Genomic DNA, 25,165 nt, shown 5'->3' on the forward strand with positions numbered 1-25,165 from the left:
TAGAGCAGCTCTACAACTAAAACGTGCCCCAGCGTGGCAAGGAGCTGGTGCTTCACACTCCCTACCTTCTCTAAGTGTGTACTCTTTCTTCCCCTCAGGGCCCATTTCTGCTTGGAGAGAGGATGAGAAGATGGAGCCCCGAAAAGTATGCTGTGAATGTTTGGTAAGTGAACAGAAATCCCAGCTGAACCTTCAATGCACAATTCCCATTCTGGATGTGCTACAGAGGTTGAACAGAATAATATCAAGCAGGAGAACTAAGGGCAATCTGTTGTCTGCCAGAAAGCCGAGCTACATGAGACTGCTTTTTCTGTTCAGGTAAAACAGTGTGTCTGTGAGAAGCAATCTTGCCAAATTCTTCATCTGTGGCATCTTTGTAGTTTACTCACTCTTACCAGTGTTGCAGCGTACAGTGTTAAAGCACCGGTGTGATGGGCTGTTTTACGGCTTTGCAAAGAACAAAAGATGAAAGTTTTGAACAAAATTCAAAGAAGAGAGTGAGGTAATGAGCATACAAGGAGTAATAACAAACTGACCTCCATTTGCACAGGGTGCTCCTGAATTAGCATGGGCTCGTTTGTCCCACACTCTGTGTTTCAGTGTACAAATATAAATCAAGCCGTGCAATACCTTTATGAAACATGTACTATCCTCTTATTACTGAAAGTAGTCATGAAAGAAGAAAGGGATATATTAAAAAGAATCACATTGAAATGATCTGTTTGCTTGGACCACAGTATAAGTTTTAGCTCGAGTTCCCATGACTGCCCTGTAGTGAGAACATGATGCTGTAGCTGGGAGTCAGAACCAGGGAAGCATTAAGCAGAAGGACCCGGCAGCATTGAGGCCACCTGAATACCAGCCTTTACCTTCGTCCAAGTGTCCACAACAACTGTTTTTACAGCTTTCTTCCTGGATGTTATTTTTTCCTTTTCTGTGCTCTATTCTAAACCATAGAATCTGTCTGAAAATCTTCCAGCAAGTGTGTGATACAGATGTGAGGTGATAAGAGGCAGGAAGCTCGTGCTGCTGGCGTAGCTGGCTGCGGGTGACATCAGTGTTTTATGCTACAGGAAAGAACTGGAGGAGGAGGAGTAGGGAGGGTTGCATTTGCTAATTGTTACTGCTGGGCAGGGTGAGCAATTCAGCAACTCCTGCTCCAGAAATTGACAGCCCGGGGTGAAGGTTGCTGGTTACTATTCTAAAGTTGGCAACGTTATAATGAAACTCTTGGACTACGAGTGCTGTTCTTTATAGGAATGGTGATTCATTTTAAAGGTTAAAGAAAAACGTATTTCATAAACCGTAATTCTGCTGGCTGGCGGTAGGCAGGAGCACGGAAATGGCACGGCTGCCAGCAGAGGGCTGCAGTGGGAGGCTGGGAATGGGGACAGCAGCGCCCGCGCTGGGGTCAGGACCCACCTGGGATGTGGGGCTGCTGTGCGTGCTCTGCTTCTTGCAAACCCCATCCTTCAGGAAACGCTGCTCACTGCTCTGAACACTGCTCAGCAGTGACTCTCCTCCCTCTTCAAAGCACTGGTGGTCGCAGCTTGGGGCAGCTCCCTGCCGAGGAGGTCTCCTCGAACTGCTTTTTGAGCTCGGGTTCCTTGGTCTGATTCTGTGAAATCTATGTATTTATCTTTTTAAAAAGTGAATGAATTTACATAGGCTGAGAAAGCGCAGCTCTGAAAAGCTTACACAGTGTTTTAAATACACCCTTCACAGCTCTTCAGTGCAGAAGCTGCTGTGTTTTAAGAAAGCAGAATAATAATGTGATGGAGTGGATTATGCAACCAGAAAGAAGAGCTGCTAAATATAGGAATTGGTTTTGGTATGGAACTTTGGAACCCGAGCATTGCTATATACCTGGGAATGGATGCATGCAGGGGAGGGAAAGGTCACTGAATCACTGTTTGTGCACTATTTAAACTGTTTGCACTCGCCAGGCTTTGGGCTGGGAGAAAAGTTTAGATCAGATTGGCAGGGACAGCTTTTATTCCCTCTCTTCCTGGCATTCTTACCGAGTCACTTCTCGCTGTCGTGGGGTCACTGGTCACCTCTTGTCTCTCCTTGCAGCTCATTAGAGTTGTGGGGTTTGGTCATCTGTTGTAGATCTGAAGATGGTCACAGGGTTCTGGGAAGGTTTTGGTGGGCCAAGGTATGTGGTGTGGGCTGAACAGTGTTCTCTGGACCTTTCAGAACCGAGTGTCAGTTATACAGTTGCCCGTGACTGGGAGTAGATTAAGTGTCCCAGGTAGCACTAAATTACTGCTACTAGGAAAAAAATCCCACACATTACATGTAGTTAATCCCTCTTTAAAGGTTTCTTTTTGAAGATACCATTCTTTGCACTTTAACCCCACTGTCTGCTTGTTTTATCTGCTGTAATTATTTTGCAAGGCTGCCACAAAGATAATGTCTGTTTACTGGAACACACATTTGTCCCATCCCAGTTGTGACTGCTCACTGGTTGCTCTTTCCAGGCACTGGGGTTTACCTTCCTCTGGTTGCATTTGTGGAGTACAGTGGTGCACATAAGAAAGGTTTGGTGAACCTAGATCCCAGAGCTAGCATGCCTGGAGCATAGATTTTATGATGAAAGCTGAATATTTAATAACCATGTTAATAAAAATACACAGGTACTTGGCAGAAATTTCAGGACGCTTTTGCACTTGAACATTTTATGGTTACTGAGGGACTTACGTAGAAAATGAAGAGTAGAACTTGTTTCTATTGAGTAATTACTGCTACTTTTAGTACACTCTATCCCTGATTTGAAATTGCATCTTGTGTTGTTACATACTGAACATCCAGAATGAGAGACTGAACGGGCGCTTGGGAAGTCTTTGAGGATCTAGATGTGTGAGATGGATTGAATGGGATTCTCAAAGTGAAAATGCAGGGATCATTCCTTTTACCCAAGGAGGTGAGTGAGGTTTGGCTTCACGGCCTTGCACTTACAGGAGGACTGCCAATGGTGTTTAAACAGCAGAGCTCCAACTCTCCATCCCTATGCGGCCTCAAGGTGTCCCAAGTTTTCTTATCTGAAGAACAGAAACGTGGATCAGTGTGGATATCTAACAAGCTCTTTAATGTCTCCTGTGGAGGGTGTGCAGTAGAATCTATGAAAGTGTTATTGCTGATAGAATTTAAGATATGTGAGTTGGTAAGAAGGATGTGATTTGAGGAGAAATGTGAACAGGTGAGATGATATTTATGAAGGAGCGAGAATGGCTTCTCACAATCACTGACACTTTGCCCCTGCAGAGCAGGAGGGCTCGTGTTCCACACACAGCATCCTTTCACCTGGTGGGCTGTGGGTTTCGTGCGAGGGACCGACTCTCCTGTGAAATAAACCATCATCCGGATTATCGGCAGCACAGCTGAATCTGGATTTTGCCACTCCATTGGAGAGGGGCTGCTGTCCGACTTCTGCAGGTGGGAGGGGAGCGGTGCCCAGGGCTGACGCGCCGCTCTTTTCGGTCTCAGCTCCCAGGTAGGAGCAGCTGGTTTCTACGAGCGCTAAAAGCGGGAGCCCCTTTCTGATGCGCACCTCCTCCGACTCGCGGCAAACCGCCGTTTACGGCTCTCGGAGCGGCTCCTCCACCTGCTCCCAGCGGCGGGAGCGGAGCAGCAAGCAGGCCGTCCCCGCTGCCGCCGTTGCCCGGAGACGAGCGGCGAGCTCGCGGGGGGAGGAGGCAGCGAGGAGGAGGAGGAGGCTGAGAAGAGTCGGAGGGCGGCGCGGGCTGCGGCGGCGGCAGTCGCTGCTGTGGGGCGCGGTGGGGACGCAACGCTCCGCAGCCGCCCGGAGGAAGCGGCCCCGGGGCGGAGGCAGCCGCTCGCAGCCATGCCGGGCCCGGCGCGCTGAGCCCGCCCCGCTGCCGCACGATGGAGGAGGAGAGGTGGGTGCCGCCGCCGCCGCCGAGACGCTGCGGCCCCGGGCCGGCCGAGCCGGGACGCGGGTGCCCGGGCGCGGAGGGGCGGACCGGGGGTCGGGCGGATCCCGCTGCGGTGACGGGAGGGGGAGCGGGGTCGGAGCCGCGGGGTTGCTCGGCGTGCCGTGGGACGGCCGGCTGGGGGCACGTCTGAGCCGGAGCCGCTGGAGGGCGGGTGGCGGAGTGGGGAGCCCTTGGGCTCGGCGTACCTGCGTGTACGTGGGAGCCGGCACGGGGGACGGGCGGGAGCGGATGCCGAGCCTCCCTCGCGCTGGGCCGTGTGCGTTTTATCTCCTGCGAAGTGACCTTGCGGGGAGGGGGCTCGGCGCGGGCTGCGTTGAAATGTGGTGCATTGGGAGACCGAAGCGGGGTCGGTTCCCACGTTGTGGGGATTTCCCTGTGCCGAGTTGCTCCCCGAGCTCTGCAGGGCAGCTTGGTGCCCTCCCCAGCCCCATAGCGTTGAGTGGGGCAGCGCGCGGCTCTCACCCACTCGTGTCTCAGCTGCTCCCGATCCGTGCGAAGGTGTGCATGGGCAGCTGGGTATGAATCCAGGCATCAGCATCCAGGTGTTAATTGATTCTCCAGTGCCTTGAAATCTTAAGATTGTCACGTTAGCCCATGGAATGCTTTCCTCTTTTTTTTTCTGTTTCCTTTACGTAAACAAGCCTGGCATTTGAGGGACTGCGGAGTTAGGGTGCCCCAGGCTGTGCTCCTCCTTGGTGCTACCACATCATACCTCTCCTCATGAGACAGCAATGCTCCCCCATTGCATGAGGGCCTCTTGCTGGTGATTCAGGGGGCAAGAAGTCACCTGGGAAGCACCTGAGTGCTTTATCTTAGCCTCTCCTCCAGACTGCCCACTTTTAGCACTGATTATCCCTATCGGTGTGCTTTTAGAAGTAAAGGATGATCGCCCAAATTGCTGTTTCTGTTTTATTTGGGAGGAGGAAGCACAGGGGCATCGTGGGCTTTGGCTCCTGGAAGGGAGGGCTGAGGGTGCTCTGCAGGACCACTCCGAAGCTGTTCTGCCTGCTCAGAACCAGTCCTTGGAGGTTTAAAAAGCTGACCTTGCTTGATGAGTGCTGTGGCAGCGAGTGGGCTGGTTCTGCTCCCTGTTTTGTACTTTTTGAATTTCAGCTCAAATGTATGTCACGCAGATTAGGTCTTAAATTTTACACGTCGTGGCTTTCGTGACAGCAGAATTCCCCCTGGTTTTTAGTTTTCCATTTTTGTAGCTCATGAGAAACGTGTTATTGGTACTTGTATCACCTCTGGCTCTAGTCCCAAGCCTGCCAGAACTCAAATATCCTGCTCGTTCTTACATCTGGGTCGTGCAGCAGTATCATGTGCCCACATCACTTCACGTGGGCAGAAGCAGCCGTGGGCAAGGGGGATTTAACCCGGGAGGTTCACGTCTGGCAACAAGTTATCTCTGAATGGTGATTGTCTTATACTGTGCTGATAAGGGCTCTCAATTGCTGGAGAAATTGTGTAACAGTGTCTGATAGGGCAAGGAGCTCTGAATCTGAATGCGTAAGACCTGTTCGAGTTTGGAAAGGTAACAAAGACTGGATGGTTTTGCGTTAAAGGATTCTTACGACCTGCAGTTTTAAGTCTCTGTAGAAGTGGTAACCTTATCATCAAGCTGGAGGTTCTTCATAGTGGTCTGAAAAATACCAAGAAAGCTAACAGTATTCTTGTCACAGTTGAGTCATTTTGTGTTGTTTCCATTGTTGTCAGTGAAGAATTTTCTTCTCAGCGGTTCCTGAAGTCTGATTTCCCCCTGAGGTCTCTTTTGATATCAATTTTCTTGTGGGGGGGTTGCTTATATGCCTGTCATGTATTTGTCTAAGTGAACGTCTCTGTTTTTGATGTAGGTGCTGAAGGAATTCAGCTAAATAGGATAATAAATGCTATATTAAAAAATCTTCTCTGTTATGCTCCATCTTCTGTGCTGTAATGACAACACATTTCTCTGAGTTCTCTCCAGGTACTTGGACTCCTTCAGTCACACATCCTGCTGTTATTGCATACACCCAAATTAAAAATCAGAAACTGATGTAACTGCAGTGCAACCTTTCCTTACTGTGTGTCTGCCTCAGGACAGAGCACTGCTGCCCATCGTGCATTTGCTTCGTGATTCTGTGGTTCTAAAGGATTACTCCAGTTAAACTACTTTTCTTAAATGAAGACCGGAAAATGAATATATTCTTATCTCCATGGAGGCGTTTAAGCTTTGAAGACCAGTAACTGCTGTTGGGTATCCTTCAGATTTGTAGATCAGAGCCATGTCACACCTGTCAGAAACTTGAGGCTGACATTTCACGGTGATGTTCGTAGTGCATCCTGGAGAGAAGGCTTTGGAAAATTTGTAGCTATCTTGTCACTCATCTTTTAAAACAAAAATGTGATGTGCAGGAGGAGGGCCACTCACCGAGCCCTGGGAAAGTCGGTGTGCCAACCTGGGGATGTGGCAGCTCCCAGAGCCCTCCAGCACACACAGTGGGGGACCAGCAGGTCTCCTGGTATGCTCAAAGAGGCTGGGTGCTGAAGCTGTCCCCCAGGTTTCCAAAGGAAAGCTCATTTACAAACTGCTCCTTTTTTAGGGTGAACTTCAGGCTCGACTAAAGCCGGGTTTAGAATTGATTTTGGCAGAGGCACGGTTTTTATTCCTGTGGTTTACTAGCAGTCTACATGGCAATAACCTTGCAAGGGGACAGTTTAGCTCTAAGGAAGGCTTTTATTCTTTTGCACGGTCTACAAAGGCATCTGTAATTACTGCTGGTAACTAAGGCAACCCAACTTTATGAGTGATGCCTGCATCTGTGGGTTTTGGGATGTAAGTGCTCTCTGCTGGCTGGGACGTGGCCCAGCTCGGTCAGAGCTGCTGCTGAGCCTGAGCTGAGCCTGCTGAGCTTGGAGAGGGGAAACGGCCGTAAGCAGCACTCTGAGCTTCACTGGCACAGTGTGGGGCTCTGAAATTGGGATACGTTTGCTCCATTTGGGGCTGGCACCCAGAGGCCATGCAGGGGGATGGCAGCACGGCTGGCGCGCTCTGAAAGGAAGGACCGCATCGCTTGTCTTATTCCCACTGTGTCCCTAACAAGGGTGTTCATTTGGCCCAGGGAAATTAAATCATTTGTCCATTCAGTCTGTGCACGGCCTCGGGTGGCCCGGGGTGGGACAAATTACTCCTGGCACCCGGCCTGTGGTGTGCTGGATGTCAGCTCCTCGAGCAGACGGGGATGGGGAGGGTCCCACATGGCCCGCTCAGCTCCGAGGACTTGGTTCTCTCCTTGGCTTCGTTCCATTAATGAAATAGCAGAGTAATTCTGAAGCGTAACAGCTCTCCGTGTAGTGGGAGAAGCAGGGTTACGTAAATGGGCTTTCTGGTCTGTGGTGCTCAGTTGTTTGCAGGGAGCGTGAGAGTTCCTGCATTTTTTATGTTAGAAATGCGGTGGTGTGATCTGTGAGTTCGTGCGTGGCGGTGCGAAATTCTTCTCCCAGATTAAAAAAAATAATAATAAAATAAAAAGTCATCATCTGTGTATTCATGCAACGAGGTTCTATGGAAGCTGACTCAGTTTCAAGGATGAGTTAAAGGCAGTTGGCCATTAATTATTTTTTTTTTTTACTTTTTTTTTACATTAGTCATTTGGAAAGAGCTTTAAATAGCATATATTGATTTTACTTATTTATTTAATCGAGTTGCTAGCCAGACAAAATGCAGTATTTTCTTACAGTGAGCCTTTACTCTGTGGTAAAATGTGAAATTTACCCCTGCTAGCAAATCTGAGAACCTTCAGAAAATTCAGTACATCTGAGGATGCTTTAAGGAAAGCTACTTTTCATGCTTTCTAGGAAGATCTGATGGATCTTTTTCAGAAAGAACGGGTTTTTTTGCTTTTAAAAAGCACAGGCAAACGTGGTGGGGTGGAGGCTCTATGGAGGAGTGTTGTTCTGATGGCTTTGGTGCTCAGTGAGACTTGCTGTGTCCTCTGACCTGCATCTCTTGCCTGCTGGAAAGTTTGAAAAGGATTGATCTTTGATCTCTGGCATTGGAGTGCTGACAAATAAATCTCAGTGGCACACTTCTTCGGGTTAAAGAAGCTGTGTGACTTTTATGTGCATCACTTGGTTTGGGATCCTGCAGCATCTGTGAGCAGCGTGCAGTGTGTACAGGTGTCTGCTCACCCCTTTCAGTTTCATTTTCCCTTTCTTTCTTTCTTTGCTTCCTGGATGTACGTCTGGAGACTGAAAGCTTGGAGAAGCTGCTTGCACTCTCAGATCCCTGCTTTGCCCTCCGAGGCTTGGCTGCTAGGAAAGCAAGGCTGAGATTTTAAAGCTGTGGTCAAACTTCACTTGGCTGAAGGTTTCAGCAGAGGCTTCTTCTGCTCAGTGCAGCACTGAGGTGCAGCTGAATCTGGCTGTGTCCCTGTGGTGCTCAGGGGCTCCTTGCTGCAGCAGAGCTGGGTGGGAGCTCAGGGACACAAGACCTGGCTGTGCCTGGTGCCAGCCCTGTGAGTGCTGAATGTTTACCTAGGGGTGCCTCCCTTCTGGTATTTTACATGGCCATACTGGGCTAGTCAGATGAAAACCATGAGAACGTTGTGTTTGGTAAGGGCGACACATTGTTTGTGGCTTGTAAATAGTTAATAATTGTGTTTTTTTCAGAGGAGAAAGCCCGTGTATGTAAAGATACATGTATGTATGCATGCATTAGCAGAGGTCAGTAGACTGCTCTGGGGAAGGACCCTACACTCTTCACTGGCTTTGTACCCTTCTTCAAAATCTATCTGTGGTACAGCCTGGATGCGGGGCTGTTGGTTTAACCTGCTTCAGCCTGTTCTGTCCTGAAACAAGCACAATTAGAAAGGCAACAGCGAGAAGGGTACAAAACCTGAAGCTGACAGGGACTGTCCTTTGGAAGGAAGATTCTGAGCAGATCTCCATTCTGGTCAGTGGTGGTGATGGGGTTACTTCCCAGGGACAGCCATTCACTTGGAGCTGGTTTTCAACAAGGATGACCTTGCTTAGCTTGTCTTATCTGCTTTTGCCTACTGGAAGGTTTGAGGTATGATTTATGGATTTAAGTGGAACAGTTACCTCGCTCTAAAATGCTGCTTTGTTTTACAGGTGGGAACCTTTAGCTCAGAGTGATTTTGTGTGCTTTCAAATCATAGAGGTGGTGATATTGACCTTATGTCAATTCTGTGCAAAGAGCCAACGCTCTGAACAAAGTAATGAGGACACGTATGTGCCTTAGGCACCTGTTGGCCTGGTTAAACACAGCACAGAACTGGGTGCATCTGGTTTTACATTACCTATACAGCCTGTAGTTCTGATGGGAAAGCCAAGTTTAGTAATTCCTTCTATACATTTCAGTGGCACTAAATAGACTTATTTCTAGAATGGAAATGGAACGTGGCTGATGCACAGCTAATGGTTGGAAAATCTGCAGTTCGTTTTAATAGTCCTTTTCTACTTGCCTCTGTGGAAGAAAGATGTAAGTCATGTATTATATGCTTTGGTTCTTCAGATGAGATGTGAAAAGGTAAACTTATCTTTCTCCATATGGGTGTTAAAGTATATCCATGGAACTCCTGCAGCTCCCAGCACTGAAGTCTGTTCCTATTCAGTGAGGCAATTATGTTCTGGCTTGAATTTCAGCTTACACTGCTTTCCTGGACTGCAGCCTGTAAGACTGGGCTTTGTCCTCGAGTGTTTGGCACTTCTTTTTCTTCCCTGCTGATTGAAATGTGGGTTGTTTGGCTTTCCACATCAGTGCAGAGGTAGCTGCCTTTTGTGATGCTCTTCATATGGCAAGCCCGGTTGGACTGAAAACTGTGCAAGCAGCTCCACGGATAACGCTCTGTGCTGCAGTCTTAGACACCTGTTGTTTCTGAAGTGTTACAGAATCAAACTTTTCACGCTTGTTTTATTCTTGTTTTCAGCATTAAGCAGAGTTCCCGATCCTCTGAGGCAGGTGAGGATGAAAAGGACCAGCGCACAGTGACAGTCAACCCCTCACACATGAGAAAGGCGTTCAAGGTCATGAATGAACTGCGGAGGTACACTTCTGACTTAATGGGCACCCTCTCTGGTTTAGCAGAAAGGTGCTGATTGAAACAGAAAGGCTTCTGGGAGGCTTTAAAATAACAATAAAAAAAGAATCTCTAATGGTTGCATGGAGGGTATTGATAAGCAAGTAGGAAGAGGCAGCTGCAGTATAGCTGTTCTGTGGCAGGGTGCTGTGCCCATTCTCACAGCTGCCTATCTCCAGTCAGAAGGAAGCCAGCGGCGGCTCAAGAAGTTATCTGAGTGATGTCCTTCATTTTATAGATGATAATTCATGTAGCATTTTCCATTACTTACAGCGGATCTAGCTGTAAACTTTGTTCGTGGCTGAGCTAGTGGCCTGAAAACCAACAACGGAATGTTACAGACAGAAAGACACGTACACGTAATTACAGAGCAGAGATTGTGAATGTACCTTTCTTGTTCCATTGAACTAACGCTGTTGCTCAGTCTGGGTTTAGCACTTCAAAGTAGGAGAAAAGCACCACTGACGACTCAGATCTCTATTTGGAGATTAAAAAATCCTGTTATTAGTTAAATAGGGAACACCTTGGTGTCTTTAAACAACTGCGTGGGCATTGGGAGAACAGGGGCTGAGAAAACGTCAGCGCATGCACTCCTTAGGAAGCACTGCATTGCTGATGTGATGACAGTAGTTAAGCCTGTGTTGTTTTTCAGCTGTTCCCCCATGAACCAGGCAGAAGTTCAGTGAGTGTTTCTCTGGGTAGTTCATCGGAGTTGTTTGCCATTCCAATGAAGACGTAGATTCACAGGTTTTGCCAGGAGTCCTGTGCAAAAATACATCGTACACATGAACGTGTGTGCTCCCTCTCTTTCCAGATGCTGCGGTGAAAGCAGATAACCAACCCCCTTTTCTCTTTCTGCATGCTCGCAGTACTCCAAAGACACTGCTACAGCCACCTCTCTTCTGCAGGTTTAGCAGTTTCCCTATATGTTTTCTCTGGTGCAGAGTTAGAAATGTTTCCTTCCACCGATGTCTCACAGGGATTTAAAATTGCATAAGGAACAGAAAATGGAAACGTCCTTTCCTTGTAACAATTAAATGAAGCAAAGTATGGGTTTTCACATTGGCATCTCTCTAGTCCTCTCTTTGTACTGAAAGCATAAGGATCTGAAAATAGAGGTTTGTGCAGCTATATTCAGAAATCTATTGTGCTCCTATTATTCTTTTGTTAATTGAAGCACAGTGGGAATAGCTGGAGACTGACAGTGTTTCTCAGTGCTTGTAGTTAGCTATGTCTGGTGCAGTGGTGAAATGACAGAATACAGAAGATTGAAAGCTGCCCTTAAGAACCTGTTTGGTGCTTTCTTTTGGGTACTCCTCCTCCTCAGCCCCTTCTGCTGTTCTGGAACATACTGCTCTCATGTCTATTACACTGATCCTGTGATCCATTAAGCTGTCAATAGTCAGTGCTAATAGCTACCTTGAATAATTGTGCCTTAGGTCAAATGCATGAAGAAATCCCAAGTGGAGATGGAGCAATCCCAAGCAGAGGGTCGGGCTCCTGCTAAGCCTTTGACCTATTTGCAATATGTTGCTCACTTAGAATTTTTAGCTTTCAAATGTAAATTGAATTAACTTTAATGAGTGGCGCTTTAAATAACTATAGTCCAAAGAGGAGCTGAATGGGGCATCTTTTACATAAGCTGAAGGGAATGGGAAAGCTTCCTTTAAGAGCCGATTAAAGAGCTCCCATGACTGCCCTCATCCCTTCGGAAGGAGGGTGAATGTAGAACAAAGACTGTCAGTTCCTACTTTCTTTCTGTTTTCAATCTGTAACCTTCCATTTCACAAATCATTTTGTTTATTTATTCCAAGATACGGAGGAGGAGGAGACATGCCTAGGCCATTAGAAGTTTTGTGTGTATTTATTTGGTATGTAGTTTCCCAGGAGAAAGCACAGCATTTTGATAAGCATTTCTGAAGAGAAGGCGACATCTAGATCTGCAGACACTAAACTTTTTTCAGTCTTAACATTTAAAAGGAACACCTTGATTTTGCATTTGTATGCTCAAACATCTTAAACCAACTTACTGGGAGGCTGAGCACTTCTTGCTGTCTACATCTCCGAAGCTCTGTGCAAACATTAACTAATGAATCCTCAAAGGAAATACGTGGGGCTGCTAGAAAAGGTCACTGATTAATGAAGTGGCTTTTCTAAAGCCATACAGTGATTCAGAGGGGAGCATAGAAGTTATTTGGTTTTGTTTGGAACCCTTTGTTTTATTGCTGTGACTCTTCATCCCAGCTAAGTGGTAGGGAAGTTCTCAGGCCCAGGTATCCCCAGGGGCTCAGGTGCCTTCTCCCTAGTGGTAAGACTTCTGCTTGCTTTTCAAGGCCTTTACCAATATAGTTTCTTACCAGTTCTGAAACAATCTTTGTCTTTTCTGGTGTTTTTCCAGCAAGCGACTCCTCTGCGACGTAGTGATCGTGGCTGAAACTGTGGAGATGGAAGCCCACCGTGTGGTCCTGGCAGCCTGCAGCCCTTATTTTTGTGCTATGTTTACAGGTACTCTGCAGCAGATCCTGCACTGGGGCACAGTAAACAGGTTTGGCAGTGGCATGAGGGTAAGGGGGAACATGCAGAATATTGCTCACAGGAAGGTAACTATGAGGCTTGGCTTGCTGTGGGTGGTTTTTTATTCAACAAATGCTTGGGTCATGAAAACACACATTGTTAACATCAGGCACGCGTGCTGTGCCCTGTTGTTCACATCAAAGAAGCTGCTGGCACAAAAGTTGTAGTTTTGAGGCCCAGCCCCTGCAGATGCTTATTCGTGGTCACGGATCTTTAATCTCCCATGGCACTTGTTGCTGCTGCCCAAAATAACACTGTGGTTCCCTGGATCCCAGAATGCATTAGCAGCTCTGCTTTATTTTTTATTTTTTGTAGGGTATATTGTTAACAGTCCGGTGTATTTTGGTAATTGCAGATGCAAGCTCATGGTGAAGGGAAGAAGGGGACAGAATTCTGGCCCTGATCACTTGATCCCTATAGCCCGTGGCTGTCCTTGGGTGGGACAGCAAGAAGGGCTGTGTTGGTCCCAAGGTTGGCTGACTTCCTTAGGTCCTTCTGGTAATATTAGTGTGGTCAGGGGCACCTTAGCTTCCTTTCCTTTTCCTTGTCCTCCTTTCTAGGATAGGATCTGACTTAACCAAACACAAAGAAAATGTATGATGCAGGGAATGGTTGCCATGGTCCCAGAGCTTCAGCACATCGAGGGGTTTTGCCCCTGTTTTGTGTTCCTTGATCTGTGGCCCTGAAGAGGAGAAAGCCTTTTTCAGAGAGGATCAGCTTGGCAGCGTGGGTACTCCTTGCTTTTACAAGTCTTGGGGTTAGGCTTGGTTTTATTTGCCTTATTAGAAGCAAAATGCAGTGTTTCTCAGGAAAAAGCATCTTTCCTTCCCTTCCTGTAATGGATGGGGGAAGAAGCTTAAGTGTGAACCAGCATCTGAACATTAGGCAAGATGTGAGGTTTGCCACGTGGCCTTATCTGTGTGGGAGTGAAGGTAAACGGCAGTGCTGTTCTGCAGGGAGCCTTGGCACTGGGCTCTTCAGGGAGGGACTGGCGAGTGCTTGTGATGCTGGCTCCTGACAAGGTTTAAAAAAAAAAAAAAAAAGAAGAAGAAATCACTGGAAAACCCTCTGATCCTTAGAGGTCACCTGAGCAGGAATGCAGTGGTGCAGAGCAGGGCTGGGGCTGCTCATGTTTCCATGCAGGAATTCTCCTGAATTGTAATCCCTCATGCAGCAAGTTAACCAGTAATCAGGTCCCCGCAGTCACGCGGGTGCTCGGTGTGCCCTGGGCTGGAGCTGGGTAGCAGCCACGGGGCCCCAGCAGGCAGCAGATCAGGCAAGGACCAGTTGTCCATCCATTTCTGGTCCCAAATTTCTATGGCCTGGATCTTCTTGCAAAGACTGAGCACGATATTCTTCCAGCTGTGTCGATTCAGTTTCTGAAGGACAAGTATTTAACATCTCAGCGTGGCTGTTTGTTGGGATTTATTTTTCAGCTTTGTGTTGCATGTCAGCAGTGTGACCTGGCAGCTGCAGCACTGCGTGTGCATGTTTGCAGGATGGATGCAGGATGCATGGGTGACAGCAGCTTGGCCACACAGAGACCCTGCTGGAGGAAATGCTTCTTGGGGAATGGGGTGGACTCCTGGACAGCAGTAGCATGTGGTCAGGATAAAGCCTTGAGCAATAGGAACCAAACTGGAATCCACAGCTCAACCCCATTGTCTAATGTGGTCTGCAGGTGTGTCTGTGTAAGTTGGGCCTGATCTTGGACTCGTGGCTGGCTTTCTGATGACCTTGAGTTCATTCCTTTGCCATCTAGTGACCTCTGGTTAGGCGTGTCTCTTGACAATAGCCTTGGGAAGTCCTGCAGTAAGGCACTTGTTCCACTTGCATCCTCCACTACTTGAAGGAGAGACAGGACCCAGCATTTTGTATTCTTTATTGGTTTTCTAGAGCGTTTCAGATGTACGGTCTTTGTTGGCACCACGTCTGGGAATGATTGATGACAATAATTTCCATCTGTATAGAAAAAAAAAACCAGCAATAATTTCAGGAAGGACAACAGATACTATGGAGGGGCTGCTGGGGCTTATTGTGGGGGGATTTCAGCATTGCTGAGGGAGGGGGCATCAACGTAGCAATCATAGAATGGCTTGGGCTTGGAGGGGTCTTCAAATTCATCTAGTTCCTACAACCTGGGAGATGAGGTTTTGGGCCTTTCTTTTCTTATTTTGTTCATCAGGGCACGTGGCTGGAGGGCTCAGGTCCCAGCCCTGCTGCCCCTGCCCTGGGGCACAGCGTGACTCCCTTTGTGGCTGTGGGATGTTGTTGGAGCAGAGCCATAGGAGGACGTTATCGTGCAGGGCTGGCAGCTTGCTGGTGGGTGTAGAAGCCCACACAGCCTTTATTTTTGTTGGCTGAGTCACGTGAGTGCACAAAGACAGCCCATGTTATTGGATCAGTCCCTCTGAGCTATTCCTGCACCAATCCTGGGGGAGAGCATCCCAGCCCTTCCCCTGCTCCCAATGGGCACTGTCGGTGCCACTCTGTTTTGCCCCTCACCTGTGGGATTTCATCTGGGTCCTTGCAGGCATCTCCAGCTCCATGTGGACTGATCTGAGCCCTTTCTTCTCTGGAAGTACATTTTATTTTATTTCATTTTCAGGATGGGGGAGAAGTTTTTGGGCTGAGAGGTTTATTTCACCAAATAAAAAATCCAACTTGTATCCCTTTGTACATTTGTTTTCCTGGGCTTTGCTTCATAAAACTGTTGGAGCAAATGTTATTTCAGCCCATGTTTCCCTTGGGATGTTTTTGGCCCTTCTAATGCTTATGGTCTGACCCAGCTCCTGCTGTTTGCCTCCTTACTGGGGTAAGTGAAGCCCCAAAGCTTTCACGTCCAGGACCTGGGCTTTGTTCAGGCTCGGGCCCCCATTAGCACCCCACTCCATGCCATCTGCTGCGTACTCAGTGTGCCTGGCCATGTCTTATTGCGCTCCGTATGGAGCTGTAGGCTGTAATTACTTCTCACTTAGGCTGCAGAAACTATTTTCCCTCTTAATCCCACAGCAGTACTGAGTCACCAGATTTCTTAGCGTAGTGATTATTCATGCTCTGGTTTAAGAATTAACATTTCTTCAAGCTCTGTTTTGTTTAGATTTAGTTTTTCATTTATCGTTTCCTTTCTGCTTTGGAGCTTGCTCTTTCTGTTCTGTTCATCCTGGAGATCCCTCTGCTTAAGCCTGGGCTGGGTATTGTCACCCTGTGCATGAAGGCTGGGAGGACCCCAGGGAGTCCCCTCTCCATCCTGCAGCGCACATTTGAGCACAGTGGATGTACACTTGTTTTCCTTCAGCAGATTTCAGGTGATTCCTCAAGAAGGAACATAACACTACCTTGCTTTTATTGTGCAGTATACCACGAAGCACCTGAATGTAGCTCTTGCAGCTTACTCATCTAGCTGTATACATGTATTTATAATAAATAGATAAATAAAGCAAGCTCTGCTAAGGCTTGCTCAGAGTCACTTTGATCCTGTCTCTGTGATGAGACACAGCAGAGGGCCATGTTGCTTTTTCAGCCCCTATACATGTTTAAATGCGGATGAATTTGGCAGGTTGTTTTCCTGCAGAAAATCAACCTCACTGTACTTTCTGATGAGTTTTATCTTATACTAGTGTCTTCTAAAGAGCTGAGATGCTCTTTAGGTGGCATCAAGAGGTTTCTGAGAATCTCAGTGTTCTTCTTCAGATGGTCAGGAATAGTGTCAGGGCAGTCATTAGGTACCAGCAGGATATGCTGGAGGTGTGGGGAACAATGGCCTGAAAAAAGCTCCTGCACAGCAAACTGACTGTCCTTTTAAAATGCATTTCAGGGGACATGTCTGAAAGCAAAGCCAAGAAGATTGAGATAAAAGATGTGGATGGGCAGACACTGAGGAAGCTGATTGATTACATCTACACAGCTGAGATAGAGGTCACGGAAGAGAACGTGCAGGTGAGTCTGCTTCAGCCACTCCCCTGGAAACCCAGGTCAGAAGCTGGCACCTCAGAGGCCTTCGGGGATGAGTGATCTCTTCAGGCTGCGGAATGTAAAAGGTTGAACCTGAAAAGAGCTCTTTCAGCCTTGTGCAGGTGAGTCTGCTTCAGCCACTCCCCTGGAAACCCAGGTCAGAAGCTGGCACCTCAGAGGCCTTCGGGGATGAGTGATCTCTTCAGGCTGCGGAATGTAAAAGGTTGAACCTGAAAAGAGCTCTTTCAGCCTTGTTTAGTCTCGAGGCAGTTTGCTGCTTTGCCTGCGCTTAAGTCTAGTTGCATTTAGCTTTTGTATCAAGCTCTTGTAATGAGCTTAGGCATTTGCCTTCCAAGAAGCTGCACTGACTTGTGGGTCAGTCTGTCGAAGGTCAGAATGCACTCAAACAAACAGCAAGTCAAAGGTGGCTTAAGGTCATGGCAGAAGAATCTGGCTGTTAGATTTTAAGTTCTTCTCTGGAGTTTGAATAGTTTGGCAGAGCTTTGAGTGGAATATATTGTTAAAATGAAGGCATTCTTCCCTTCTTTGTGAGCATTCTGTCTTGTAGCTCTTTGAGGCAAATATTAGTCTGGAAGTGGAAGGAGTAATTGAAAGGCAGCCTACAGGCAAAGCAGGATGCTGATGAAGAGTGTTCTGTTGTCTGTGTCACATGGCTGTGGCTACTGGTAAAGCTTTTTCTTTATGCTTGTATTTATGAGAAGAAAAGGGCTGTGCACTTAGCTGCTGATGTCTGGAGGGGATGCTGGGAGCTTGTTGCTTGTTCCTCATTTTTGTTTGCAAGTGACAGTTGGAGCCTGGTGTCTTCCTGCCTGTGATTTGGGCATTGGACAGGGTGCTAGCAGCCAGTGTCACTGGAGAGAGAGAGAGAGAGAGAGAGAGAGAGAGAGAGAGAGAGGAGAAAGCCACTTTTCTGTTGACCTAATTAATGGGACTAGTTAGAAACCCTTTACTGCTTGAAGTCAAGCAGTAAAGCACACTGCAGTGTGCTGTCAAGCTTGCAGGGATCTGAGTTACTACATAACTTCAGTAATTTACAGTAGGAAGGCAAGGTCAAGTTCCTTGGACCTCTGGGGTCCTCCATTGCTGGAGGAAAAATGGCATTTATGCACCATCAAGCTGGCATCTTTCTGGGGGAAATGCAAAGCCTTCCATCCATGTGCTTTCTGAAGCATCTGCTTTCCTTCCGTGCTGCTGGTTGGTGGGTGGCCCAGGAGCACCCACTCAGCACGTGGGATGGGCTGAGCTCAGGCTGCTGTTTGGTGTGTTGGAGCCAGTCAGGCTGCATTGAATGGAGCTCACTGGAAGTTACCACGCATGCTCCAGCTTTCTGAGCATCGCAGTGCTCGTGTGCAGCTGCACCTGGTGTGAGCAGTGTGGGAGTTGGGGCAGGCTGCAGTGCCAGCTCTGTCCTGCTTTGTGTTGGCAGGAGAGACCTGCCTCAGGAGCCCAGATGTTGCATTTTTTGATCAAACAGAAAACTCAAAATCTTCTTTTCAGCGAAGCCTAATGATATCCTGCCTTCCAATGGCCTGGGGATTACAAGGAGTTGAACTAAGAGCTCTGCATGTCTTCGTATTCTGGCTCACATCCCTCGGACAGTAAGATCAAAACTGCATCTGGTGAATGCTAATCTTCAGGCACAGAGTTTTCTTCCCAATCTAATAAAGCAATTTTTTTCTCCATGATTTATTTAAGTAACCACCTTGTGAGTGACTCTGTAGGCTGGAGATACATTAATTCATGAAGGCTAAGAAATGAAGCTGATCTAGGGCAAGATGAAACGACTAGTCTAAGTTTTATTATGTGTTCATAATGCCTGTGCTTAAAATGCTTTATGGAATTTAATATTGTTTTGTGATGAAGCCCATCAAAGTTTTAGAGAGAAATTTCCATCCTGCCTGTGGGTGCTTTACTGCTGAGCAGAATGCCATAAGTGGGTTCATGTCCACCTGTGGCCACAGAAAGGTCAGCAGAAAACAATGCTCTGCCATTCCTCAGAAAGGTTCGTGGCAGCAAAATTAAACCAACGAGAAGAAACTGGAAGAAGTGATTCCTAAATAAGCGTGCCAGGTAACTTCATTATAGAAATGACAAGAAAGAAGATGGCTACATGGCATGAAATAAGCAGATCCAGCCAGTGTACCAAACACATCAATCAATGGAAAGATCTTGTTGGTGAGCAAAAGAAAATGGGAGCAGAGTTGAAAGGAGAAAAAGCTGAGCAGTGAAGGAACTGTGGGAGCGAGGACAGGAGTGGTCCCATGTGTGCTGCCCTCATGCAGAGTGCTGCCCAAGGTATCCCAGCAGCAACCTTTGTATTGGTGCTTTTCTAATAGAAGCCTGCCTTTGCTTTTGCTTTCAGAGGCCTAACAGAGTGTCCAGGAAGTGAGGCTTCCACGGATTGAGCCAAGCACGTACTTTTATATCTCTTTGACATTTTGTTTCACAAAGTTTTGGGTTTGTTGTTTTTTTTTTTTTGTGGTTTTTGTTTTGCTTTCCATACACACATCCTTCCTTGCTTTCCAAGGGGCCAGCACGGTCAGTTCCAGTCATCTCTGTTGTAAATTACTCCTCAAGGGTCTGTCCAGGTGTGCAGGTAGAGGGCCCGTGTTGTAGCGAGTGTTCCCTTTGAGCTTTTTTTGCAGTACTGTAGAATCTAAGAATGGCTTGGATTGGAAAGGACCTCAAAGATCATTTAATTCCAATCTCCTTGTTGTGAGCTGGGTTGCCAACCACTACATCAAACTGCCCGGGAGCCCATCAAGCCTGGCCTTGAATGCTTCCAGGGGTGAGGCATCCACAGCTTCCTTGGGCAGTTTGTGCTGCTGCCTCAGTGCCCTCTGAGTGAAGAATTCCTTCCTAACATCTAACCTAAACCTCCCCTCTTTCAATTTTAAACACAGTGAGAGCCAGCCTGACCAGCTCAGTTATTCTTCATGTATTGGAGCCTCATTTCAGAGAGATCACAAGGTGATGGAGTTAGCAGTAGGGCAGCTCAGGGATGACAGACAACAGAAGAGTTTCTGTACCAAGTGTTTCATCTCAGAACACATCTGGGATTTAAACTCCTGCTTGTTTGGAAGGTGTGGAGCAGAGGAGGAATTTGTGTTCATTGCAGTAGTGCTGTAGTCTGAGGCAAATAGTCCAGGGATTTCTGTTCCCCATCTTCAGTTGTTTCCTCTGCTGTTGTACCCCATGTTGAGGTTAGATAGAAAGACACCTGTGTCACATGTATGACAAAAAGGTCTTGTCCATTTGAATGTGGAGCACGATACATTTTCTGGGGGGCAAAAACAGGTTGTGCTGTGCAATTTCTGCAGACGTGAGGAAAACTGATAGGAGTGAATTAGGGAAATTCACACCTGTTCACTGAAGCCTGGGTTGGCTTCAGTGGAAGCCACGTGCAGACGTGCAACAGTTGTAAATGGTGAATACAGTCCCTCTTTAGCATGTTATACCTGTCCTTACTGATGGCACTTAATTACTTGCAGGCAGCCTGAGATTTACCCTCCCAATTAAGAAAACCATCACCGTTAGGTTTGTAACAATTCCCAGGGAAAAGTCCTGATTAACCTGATTTCACAGTTAAATTTTTACTGATGAGGCACAGAGTACCATATGCGTGGTGTGTCCTTGTCTGCTACCACAGCCTGAGGTATGGCTCAGATGGAAAGGAGAATGAAGAGATGTCTGGAAATCGGTTTACTGGGGGGAAATAGATGTTGAAACTGTCAGCTTTGCAGACACAGCAATCATAATAAAAAATGACTTGAGAAAGGAGGAATAAAGCTTTGCTGGAATCGATAGCACTTCCTGTTCAGAAGCGTGCTTCTGCACCTCAGGTTTCCCAAAGGACTTAAAGATTTCAAAAGAAAGGAAGGGAGAGTGTCTGAGGCAGATGCAGTTTCAGTACAGCCATGGTACAGGAGTGCTAAGTGGGTCATTTCATCTCCCTTCCTGCTGCGTGCTTCAAAAGCTACACTAGGTTCAAGCCGAGGATAATGCACAGAGCCTTTCAGCTCAGCTTTAGGAAATGCAATGAACTAGGATTGTTTTCTCTCTGCTGCAAATGCTCCGTGCTTGGCATCGCCCTCCTGGAGTGCCGCAGTCCTTCAGCAGCAGGCTGAGCTCTGCTGGTCTGGTGTGCTCCCTATGCCTTTGGGATGTCTCCTAGGTTGGATTGTACGTGTGGCACCAGGGGCTGTGCTGGGAGCCTGGCAGATGTTTCTCTGCTTCCTTATCTCACTTCTTACTGAGAAACAGCTCAGCTGTTCTGTGTGAAGTTGGAGAAGGTAGACTGGGAGGGAAGCTGCAAGCTTCTCCCTGTTTTCTCTCTTACCTTTACAGTCCTTCTTATGCCTGTTCCAGGAGGTTTGTGGCTTCCTGATCTCACGTGTGCTGCCTTGGCTGTTTCACCCAGGTGGAGCATTTCAGCAGAAGCACTGTTGTTCACACTCGGTGCTATGTGGTAGCAGCCAGGGAGCTTGGCTTGTTGCTTCCCTTACACTGAAAAGCCACAAAACGTCATCTTATCTCCATGTTCCGTGTGCACTGTAGAGCTATATGATGAAAACTGAGTGTTTAACCTGCCCTGCAGATGCAAAATCTGCTTGTTTCTCTGCTCACTACTTCCCCTATGAGCTGTCTCCCTGTTCAGACAGATGTGTGATCCCAGCTGTGGCTGTGCTGCTGAGGATTACAGCCAGTACCCTTCCTGGCTTCCAATTTGACTAAATTGTTAAAGCAGCTTAAAAGCTTTAATGTCTCTCCTGCCTTGGGGCAGTGCTCCTCTCCCCATCTGCGGGAGAGGAATGTTATGGGTTGTCTCTTGGCAGGCTCTGAAGTCCAGCATTAATGCCCTGAACACTGAAAGAACCTTGCAGCAGCACAGATCACTTTTGATTGAAAGATGTTTCTAGTTAAGAGACATCAAAGGTTTATGAAAGTATTTAATGGCACAGACAGCGTTCTGTAAAGTGTGAGGCTGGTACAGTCTGCAGAGTGAGAGCACAGCTGGAGAAATAGATGGTTATTGCTGTCCAGTGCCATAGCTGAGATTCTGGATGTAATTTATTTAGCAAGGAAACCAGTCTCAGTAGTATAACACGTAATTGTGGTACAATTGCAAAAGACACTTGGATTTGGTAAGGAGGTTGAATAGTAATTGCTCCAAGTTGTTTGCAGTGGTTGGAGTTCAAATACTAAGAGCCGTATTCAGACCCAAGTGAGTAACATGCCTGGGTGTTAATGAGGCTGGAGTTGGGTCCTGCTGCATGATTAGGCAGGGCATTTCCTCCTGTTATTTCTAAAGGAAACAGACATTGTGCTAGCGGATATCCTTTGCTTGCTTTTCTCCTTCCCTGGTAAAAAACAAGTAGAGTGGTGAGAAGTTCAGCTGGGAAATAAGAAAGGGAAAATCCACTCATCTGTTGATAAGCTATTTTTATCCTATTTTTAAAGGGTTATATGATAAAGCTCCTTTTGAAATAACTGCAGTGGTGTGAGGTTCCTTCCCTGCTGCTTGCCGAGCCAGCCTGAAGCTGTAATAGCAGGACTGAGGTGTCCAAAGGGCTCTAGATGTGGGTATCAGTGGTGAGCATCCTCTGTCATGGAGGCAGTACCCCAAAAACTTGAGCTCTGCAGCCCACCTGTATTTGCATATTTAATAGGCAGGGTGTGTGTGTGTGTGTGTGTGTGTGGAGGAAGCTGTGGTCGTAGGTGGTTTGTAGGCAGGTCAGGCACTCACCTTTCTGCTGACAGATGGCTCAGCCAGATAGAAAGTTGCTCACAGCTAGGTTCCAAAACCACAAGAGCATTGCTATCTTGATTTAATCAAAACCACAAACTAATCTCCTCCTGGCATCAAGAGGCTTGGGCCAAAATGGGCTCCCAGGTTAATTGTTTTCTTTTCTATTCACTGTTGCCTGTTGGGGTGGCTGGTGGCAGCACTCAGGTAACACAGATCTGGGCTGTGGCTGGAATGTGCCAGGGGCTTAAAAAACACCTGGGGCATGCTGTGAGCATCCTGCCATGATGGGAAATGACAGCATGGGGGGGAGGCGAGTGGGAGGGGAGGACTTCTTCCCTTCCCTGGCATTGAGATCCAGAGAGGTGAATGTTGCTGACCTACTTTTTTTTATTTAGCAGCTACTTGATGCAGGGGGTTTTCATGGTTGTTTATTATTATTATTACTTTTTTTTTTTTTTTTGGCTTGGAAATAGTTTTCCGGAAATCTGTGCTCAGATGGTGAGTACGGATGCCCGGTTTGAAGGCAACGTGTGAAGCAGCCAGAGCTGGGATAAGAAATGTCCCCAGTTGCTGTAAGACGTAGGAAAGGAAGTAGCTGATGTCATGGGCTAGAAGATCCCGACCCGACCCATGTTGTTTTCTACTTCCTATCCTTGCTTACTGACCTCCAGGATGATCCTTCCAGCGGATGTCGCATTCTCAATCTGGTTTTGTCTTCTTTTTCTGCCTTTGATTTTGTAGGTATGAAGTGGTACCTCATTTACAGGTGAGCAGTGCTGAAGTGTCTGCAGCATTTTGTGTGGGTGAGACAGGGCTGGGCTGTTGATTTGAATGGCTGACCACGTTTTTCCTGAGAGCTTTGCTGGCCCCACAACCTGCCTGAACTTGCTGCAGTCCCTGTTACTAATGTGGGGCAGCGTGGGCACCTTGCAGTGTCTGCAGTGATGCCTCCCTGTCTGGAGAAGGGGTCACATCTAACTTCTGCAATTTGGGTGTCAAATTTTCCCTGTTGCTAACTCCAGTTTTCCTTTCTTGTTGTTCCAGGTATTGTTACCAGCTGCTAGTTTATTGCAATTGATGGATGTTAGAAAAAACTGCTGTGACTTTCTTCAGTCCCAGCTGCATCCCACAAACTGCCTTGGAATTCGAGCTTTTGCAGATGTGCATGCATGCACTGAGCTGCTGCAGCAGGCAAATGCCTACGCAGGTGAGGAAAAGGTTGTCCCTTTGTCAAGTTAAATCTTCTTGCAGGCATGGCAGCTCATAGCTTGAGCAAGATGAACATGTTGGTCTCAGCATGCTTCTAGCATCAGGCTAGGAAAGGAAGTTGTTTATTGTGTTACACACTCCTGACTTCTTGTGAGGCTGCAGATAGTGAAATATAGTTTGATGGCAGGGAAACCAGGAGGTAGAATAAAAACAAAATCCAAGCCAAACCCCAAAATGTATCTCAGCCCACAAAGTAGTTCCTTAGTGTGCTCCTAGCAAGCTCACAAGCTTCGTGCTGAACGGCACGGAGTTGATGTCCTCTTACCCCATCAAAGGGCATGCTGTCTGCTGAGTGCAGCAAGCTGTGGTTGGGGATTTGTGCATTCTGCAAAAAATTGTCAGTGGGCAAAACTAAATCTTGTGAGTGGGAATGGGAACACTGAAACAAACCGTCGTGCAACTTGAGCCTCTGGTCTGCAGAGTAATGGCAGCTTACACCATGGGTAGATGAACTCTTGTTTCTTTAATCCCTTGTTAGTGGGTGTTTGGTTGCAGTAAGTAGGTGCAGGCAGTGGCATTCAGTGTTCCTCCTCTACATTGTAAATGTGAATTTGTTTCAAGCAGGCATGTGTTTTTAGCTCCCCTGCACTTTCCAGTCTCCTCCAGGAGAGTTGCCCTTGAATTCTGCTTGAGTTTCTCTGCTCAGTTTGTTTTTCTGCTTTTCTGTCTATTTATACAGGCAAAAATACACCTGCTCTCTCCCAGAGCACCTGCTCTGTCCTGCAACATTTTCCTTGGTACATTTTTTGTCCTTAATTGGGCCATAAGTAGGCTCAGTGGAATAAAAACGTGCCCACCCAGTCCTCCCCTATTCTCCTGCAAATGAAAGTAAAATCTTTTCAGCTGCTCTGGCTGTATTATCCCCTAGAGGAAAAGGTATTCTGGAAGGAATGGTTAATTGTGTAAAGGCTTGCTTGTAATATCTCATTATCCTTGCTTCCAGGACCTGTTTAATCTTTAATTCAACAAGCAGTGCATTCACTGTATATTTATTTGGTTGTTTGGTAATTAGAAAGTCTGCTTTGTTGTTTTATTGGCCTTCATAAGTCCCAGTTAGTACAGTAGCCCATGTAATGTTAATGGAACTCCATTAATAAAAATGCCATTAAAATTCTTTTTGCTGTGTTGTTTACGTAATGGTCGTAAACCAAGGCAGAAGTCTCCAGGCTCAAGAGTCTGTGAGTATGTGAGCTCAGCTCCTTGGGCAGTGCTTGGTTCTGGCCAGAGGGTAACTTCAGTAGGCAGAGCAGCTGCCTTGATGGAAGCAAGCACGAGTTATTTATTAAAATCAGAAAATATTTTTACTTGCTTCCAACAAATAACAGAGATCAGATATCCTTCTGCTTCCAGGTGCCAATCCAGAATGAATAGGAGATTGTGTCCAGAAGTCAGAGTGCATGCACATCACTCTGTCGGGAGCATTTCCTGTTTTTTTCAAGTGTTTAAGACCAGGAGAGTTCAGTAGATCTTGTATGTGATTTCCAGACCAATGCAGAATATTAAGCTTTATCCAGATAGCGATGTTTTTAGTCAGACCTTTGTCTTAGCTGTTGAGTTCT

General features: G+C 47.0%; 1 protein-coding gene across 4 annotated transcripts in view; it reads left to right on the forward strand.

Moving 5' to 3' along the window:
* The window catches only part of KLHL3 (kelch like family member 3), a 261,783-nt gene that overhangs the window by 7,619 nt on the left and 228,999 nt on the right, over positions 1 to 25,165 (forward strand). Inside the window, exons 3-7 of one of the 4 annotated variants that reach the window (XM_065734800.1) lie at positions 118 to 163; positions 9,890 to 10,006; positions 12,438 to 12,544; positions 16,431 to 16,552; positions 23,382 to 23,544. In XM_065734800.1, coding sequence (XP_065590872.1) covers positions 118 to 163; positions 9,890 to 10,006; positions 12,438 to 12,544; positions 16,431 to 16,552; positions 23,382 to 23,544 — 555 coding nt within the window. Of the gene's footprint in view, positions 1 to 117; positions 164 to 3,779; positions 3,903 to 9,889; positions 10,007 to 12,437; positions 12,545 to 16,430; positions 16,553 to 23,117; positions 23,141 to 23,381; positions 23,545 to 25,165 lie in introns of those variants that run through there. The other 3 variants (XR_010622101.1, XM_065734798.1, XM_065734799.1) reach the window with 3 other exon arrangements.

This window comes from Cyrtonyx montezumae, unplaced genomic scaffold (genome assembly GCF_038088225.1).
Source record: "Cyrtonyx montezumae isolate F1298 unplaced genomic scaffold, pur_monq_1.0 scaffold_18, whole genome shotgun sequence".
Classification (NCBI taxonomy): domain Eukaryota; kingdom Metazoa; phylum Chordata; class Aves; order Galliformes; family Odontophoridae; genus Cyrtonyx; species Cyrtonyx montezumae.